Source organism: Rhinichthys klamathensis, unplaced genomic scaffold (genome assembly GCF_029890125.1).
Source record: "Rhinichthys klamathensis goyatoka isolate OS25496 unplaced genomic scaffold, OSU_Roscu_1.1 h1tg000530l_1, whole genome shotgun sequence".
NCBI lineage: Eukaryota > Metazoa > Chordata > Actinopteri > Cypriniformes > Leuciscidae > Rhinichthys > Rhinichthys klamathensis.
The window spans coordinates 211,609-217,284 of record NW_026607006.1 but is presented as its reverse complement, the minus strand read 5'-3'; the positions used below and the strand labels follow the sequence as shown (position 1 = coordinate 217,284).

The window sequence follows — 5,676 nt, the reverse complement described above, 5'->3', positions numbered from 1 at the left end:
AATATATACATCGATTTGGATGGAGAAACACTTGTAAATGCTGATGTAGTGGAATTGCAACAACGTAATGGATGACAAACTGAGTGAAAACTTATCGCTGAAAAATGTCCTGCTCGAGTCAACCTTTGCAATGAAGGTTCGGGTTGAATAACTAGTTCTGTTCTTTCAATGTTTTCTCATCAAGCACACATTTAAATTGACATCGTTACTGTCATTACAATGTGTACAAGCTTTGCTGAGCTTTAGGAAGCCTCCAGAGCCGAGATTCAGATTAAGGGCGTTTTGTTTCGGACACGTTCTGGAATCGGTAGACCAACCATAACACTGCTGTTTCCAGGATGACCTCGCAAATGACGCTTCAGGTCTCTTCGATACGTGAAACTCATCTCACACTGAAAACATATGAACGGTTTCTCTCCGGTGTGAACTCTTAGGTGGATTTTAAGGGTCCCTTTTTCATTGAAACCTTTTCCACACTGAGGGCAGGTGAAAGGCTTCTCTCCAGTGTGAAGTCTCACGTGAACATCAAGGTTTGATTTGCTTGAGCAAGTCCTTCCACAGTGATCGCACATGAAAGGCTTCTCTCCAATGTGAGTCATTACATGGCTCTTCAGGTGATTGCTGTCTGTGAAACTCTCTTCGCATTGAAGACATTTAAAGCAGTTTTCTCTCGAGTGAGTCCTCATGTGGGAATTAAGGGTTATTTTACGTCTGTAACTCTTTCCACACCGATCACATGTGAAAGGCATTTCTCCAGTGTGAATTCGTTTGTGGTCATTAAGCGTTGCCTGATGTGCAAAACTCCTTCCACACTGAGGGCAGATGAAAGGTTTCTCACCAGTGTGACTTCTCATGTGGACTTTAAGGCTTCCCTTTCCAGAGAAACCTTTTCCACACTCTTGGCAGGGGTAAGCGCTCTCTCCACTGTGAATCTTCATGTGAGCTTCAAGGTTTTCGTGTTGGCTGAAACTCTTTCCACACTGAAAGCAGATGAAATAACGTTTACTCCCCGTCTTTTCAGCGGTTTCTTGTGAGCGAGTCTTTTCAGTCTGCCAGCAGTCAAGAACGTTTTCCACAGTTATGACATCAAGTGTCTCTTCCTTTCCATCATCAAGTTCTTGAATCTCCTCTTTCAGCGGCATCAGGTCTAAGGTGAAAACAGACAAATACAAGTTTAAGCCCAGTTCAATGGCACAAATACATGCAAACTCAGAGCGAACCACAAGATATTTACGCATACTCCATAATGACCAGGTGAATGCACGTTTTAAACAGTTCATCATACAGATAAGTAGATCACTGTTCTAAACTAAGGTGCTGCTACATTGTATAACGCACACATTTACAGACAGTATCTCGTGGAGATTGCACACACAGAAATATTGTCAATGCTTTTCTAATTTATCAATAAAATAGCGTAAAAACTGATTTTGAAAGAACTAAAACTCATAGTTAACGTTTCGATCATCTGAGACAATTTTCAGAAGCATTGGACAAAATTTGTAGTAGTAGTAATAATGAATACTGTTCTGTACAAAATGGCCACTACTATAATGGGAGTCTTATGGAGTCTTAATATAAGATGTTCGATATGATCGGCATGTTGAGAGGAATTCCAAAATTCTGAGCTTGAGTATCAGCTCGCGGACCTTTCCCGATCCCAAAATTTGCACTGCAAAACGGAGCAATGATACTCATCTTTTTAATGCTGATTCATTTTAATTGCCGTAGTCTTTTGCATGTTGTGGGGTAAAAATGTTTAATGCATACTAGAGTTCCAATCAACCACGCTGAAACTATTCTCCTAGTATTGCTTATTTTTTCTATTAATATATGTTCTGAACAGAACTTTTGTGATATTACAAAGTATACTAAAATACTTTAGACGCAAATTTAATCAGGAAAGTGGAGCAGTGTTTCTGTTATCAGTGGGTAAGGAAATTGGAGCAGAGTGATAATCATGTGTTATCAACATGTCTGTCCACATGAGGGAACCACTCCATGTCAAATAATAACACTTAATAGGACACTTCAAAACTATCCCTAAAAAAAAAAATATTTCTATCACTCATCTACTAACTATCACTCATTTCTGTAGAGCTGGACATTTTAATGGATCAAATGACTGAGTTCAGCTTTGAGAATGAAACCAACCTGTTTGTTCCTCAGTTTCTTCTTCTTTCACTCTGAATGTTTCTTCAATCTCCATGTCCTTACTTTCCACTTTAATAAACGCCATCTTTATAATAGTGTCACTGGAAGTCAGTCGCTTCACCAGGAGTTTTTCTGTGTTTGGACAATATGTCATGTTTAAAATAAGAATAATTAACAGAAAGAAAAATAAATCCAAACTAAATCTCTGAGTCTCAATCATCTCTAGTTCAGTAGTTCAGTGTACTGGTAAGAGAGTCAGAGTGAGAGTTAAATATTTAATATTTACTTAAATATTAGCCAAAAAGTAATTAAAAACTCAAAACTAATACTATATGAATTAAAGAGCACAAATTATATCGACATAGACACACATATCATAACTATGATTCTATTGCTTGTTTGTCTGGCATTTATAAAATGTAACGTTAGATTATAGACTGCACTTTAAACATTCGCTGTTGGTTTTCATTACACGTTTGTGTTCGTTAGACGCGGTGATTCGAATCACTGAATCATTTCGCGTGGTATTTAACGTTAATTCAATTGATTTGATTTCCCAAAGGCTGAGTTTCTCCGTGACTACTGCGCTTTAGTCAAAACGCTTAACGGTTCGTTTCAAGCATAACAACCCAACATTCAGTGATATATAACTTATTTCATAGCTCTCATATAGCTATAAAACAGTCTGCATGTCTTGTATCGAACACTTTGAACGCTGTAAGACACAAACCTTTCTTCAGCCGAACCGCAGCAAATGCTGGAGCGTGGCGCAGCCTTATGACGTCACACCAACAAACCAAAATAAAAGTTTATTCTTAAAAGATCCAAATAGATATAAATGTGGAAAAATACAAATAACCAGAACAACACCCTACCCATCCCAGATATCACACAAAAACTAAGAAAAGAAAAGGAAAGACAAACACTATATATTTTTATTTTTAATTCATTGGGGAATCAAATCTCCAATGAAGGGACAGTTCGAACAAATGAAAGGACAGGGTTCCACATTGTATAAAATGAGTTAACAGAGTCTCTAATGGAGGGTTTAATTTTTTTTCTAGGTGTAGAAAGAACATTAAGTCCTTCAACCAAGAAAAATTGGAGGGGGGCATGAGGATTTTCAATATTCGTCCTCTAGCTACCAATGACGCAAAAGCAATAATATCTCAAACTGTAATACAAATATACAATTAAAAATAATTTTTAAAAAATCATTAAACTTTAAATAACAGGCTGAGAGTTAGACTAAGTGTATTGAAAAAACAACAACAGTAAATGTCAAATTTTAATACAATAATAAATGACAAGAAACAACAAAAAAATCATTAAAAAAGTTAATAAACTTTAAATAACAGGCTGAGATTTTTTAGACTAAGTGTATTGAAAGCGTTTATTTTCAAATGATTCATTCATTTCCCATTTCTTTTCTACATTATTCAGGGACGTTTCATTTTTTGAACAGCTTGTCCTTATTATTCACATTGATTCTTATGACTGCCTTTATATCAGATGCAGACACGCTGAATTTCTTTTGGATGTAGTATGAAAAAAAAGAAAAACATTGAAGTTTCTGTTCCACTCTTCAACACGATTTGGGGAAAGTATTTATAATGTTCCCAATTAATTTTTAATAGCATAGTGGTCAGCTTTAATGGCTTTAAACCTTTCAGGTAAAAGAAGGGAAGTTAAGGTAACATTACTACTTGAAGCCTTTATGTATAATGCATAATAAAGGTATTCATAATGTACATTATAATGCATTATATATTTTCATGAATAGTTACTAAAGTTAAAATGCATTATAAAATTATTTGCAGATTCCTTGTTACATCTGAAATTGGTTGTTTGTCATGTGTTTTAATGCATTACACATTGTAAAGGCATAATATAAGTATTATAATGTATTATAATTGACCATGCAATGCATTATTAGGTGCATTACAAGGCATAATTAATGCATTAAAAAACTTTTAGAATGCTACATATAAAGGCTTTAAGTAAAGTGTTACAGAAGTTAGTACAATTGGTTACAAATAATGGTAACACTTTCTATGAAGCCTGTATTTATAATGCTGTATAAGGGTATTCTTAATGCATTATAATACATGCACAATGCCTTATATACAACCTTATAACATGGTGTATCATTGTATAAATAATCATTACAACAGGTACAATACATTATGTGGCGATCGGCTTTCAGAGAACAGGTACACTAAATAATTAAACCAACTACGCCACCCTGGGGGCTCACTACCAGGGAATTGCCCTAGACACTTGGGAGCGCACAAGGCTCACAGGTTCGTTTCAGTTGGAGTCAGGCATGAGACATGGGTGAAAGGTACAAACAGTAAAATCAATTTTATTAAATAGAATGATTCAAGCAATCACAAAAAAACCAACGTCAAAGATAGTCGATGTTAAACAGCCCGGACGACGGAATATTGGGGGTCGACAGCCGAAAGCACTCAACCCATAGGGGCCTCTCTATTCTCCTGAGAAAAGAAACAAAGAGAACCACACACACACGTGCACTCACACTGCACTCAGTCAAACACCTCCGTGTGGCACAGCAAGCACTCCAAAGACACCACCACCAAGATGAGGAGGGCTGCCGCCCCTTCTTTTCCTTGCCGCCCAGGCCTACAATGAAGAACACACAAACACATAAAACTCAGGCACCACAATACACAATTTACAAAGTAAATTATATATATATATATAAAAAAAGAAAAAAAGAAAAGTTACACAACCACAATCGCTGGGTCCAAATGCACAGTGTTATCTCAGAATAGTCAAACATGCATAACAAACATTCTCACAGATATATGCACCACTTATATTCAGGATACTCCTAGAGAATCCAGTTGGATAACCACATCTGGAACAAAGTCAGAAACATACAGACCAGGTGCTGGTGTACATCGACGAGGCCACAAAAAGCGCACTTGAGTCCAAAAAAAAAAGAAACCAACAAAAAAAAGAAAAGAAATTAACATTCACATGACACAGACATAAACAATACCACACAGAGTGACAGCTTAAATCAACAACTACTATAAACAGTGGTGACAGAGCAATGAGCATCAAAAGGTCCCACTAAGCACATCGTTACATTCTAGGCAACCCATGTCGAACCCAGGACAATGAAAGCATCCCCAGCAGTTACGGTTAGTGGTATCGTAATCAGGTGACGTCGTAGAGCCGTTTAAGGCTAACTTGCATAGCACCGCAGCGCCGTAGCGTCACAGTATCTATAAAAGCGAGTCAGAAGAATAGCAGTCACAGAATAAATTTGGAGTCAGACAGCAGCTTATGTTGGATCGGGATCTCAGTTTCCAGTGTCTCGTAGCTGACCACAGCAACAAACAACCCACCACAACGTTAAACAGGTATATGGAAGACACCTGAATCACAACAAGAGAAAAAAAAGGAAACTCACCAGGCGAACTCGAGGTCGGAATGAGACATTAGATATAGAAGGTTGCAAACATACCTGAAACGCCGTCTTAACGCACC

At 37.1% G+C, this 5,676-nt stretch overlaps 1 protein-coding gene across 1 annotated transcript; it reads right to left on the bottom strand.

Moving 5' to 3' along the window:
- Positions 1 to 238: 238 nt before the first annotated feature.
- Positions 239 to 2,273, bottom strand: LOC130073229 (gastrula zinc finger protein XlCGF8.2DB-like). Its single transcript, XM_056238698.1, has 2 exons — positions 2,155 to 2,273; positions 239 to 1,147 (listed from the first exon to the last, which is right to left on the bottom strand). The coding sequence occupies exons 1-2, from the start codon at positions 2,237 to 2,239 to the stop codon at positions 267 to 269; spliced, it is 966 nt and encodes a 321-aa protein (XP_056094673.1). The 5' UTR covers positions 2,240 to 2,273; the 3' UTR covers positions 239 to 266.
- Between the last annotated feature and the right edge of the window lie 3,403 nt (positions 2,274 to 5,676).

Excerpts from the sequence above, each read along its gene's own strand:
- LOC130073229 (XM_056238698.1), bottom strand. The coding sequence starts at position 2,239 with ATGGCGTTTATTAAAGTGGAAAGTAAGGACATGGAGATTGAAGAAACA. Across the intron at positions 1,148-2,154 it reads AGAAACTGAGGAACAAACAG|ACCTGATGCCGCTGAAAGAG; the intron begins GTTGGTTTCATT and ends TTTTCACCTTAG.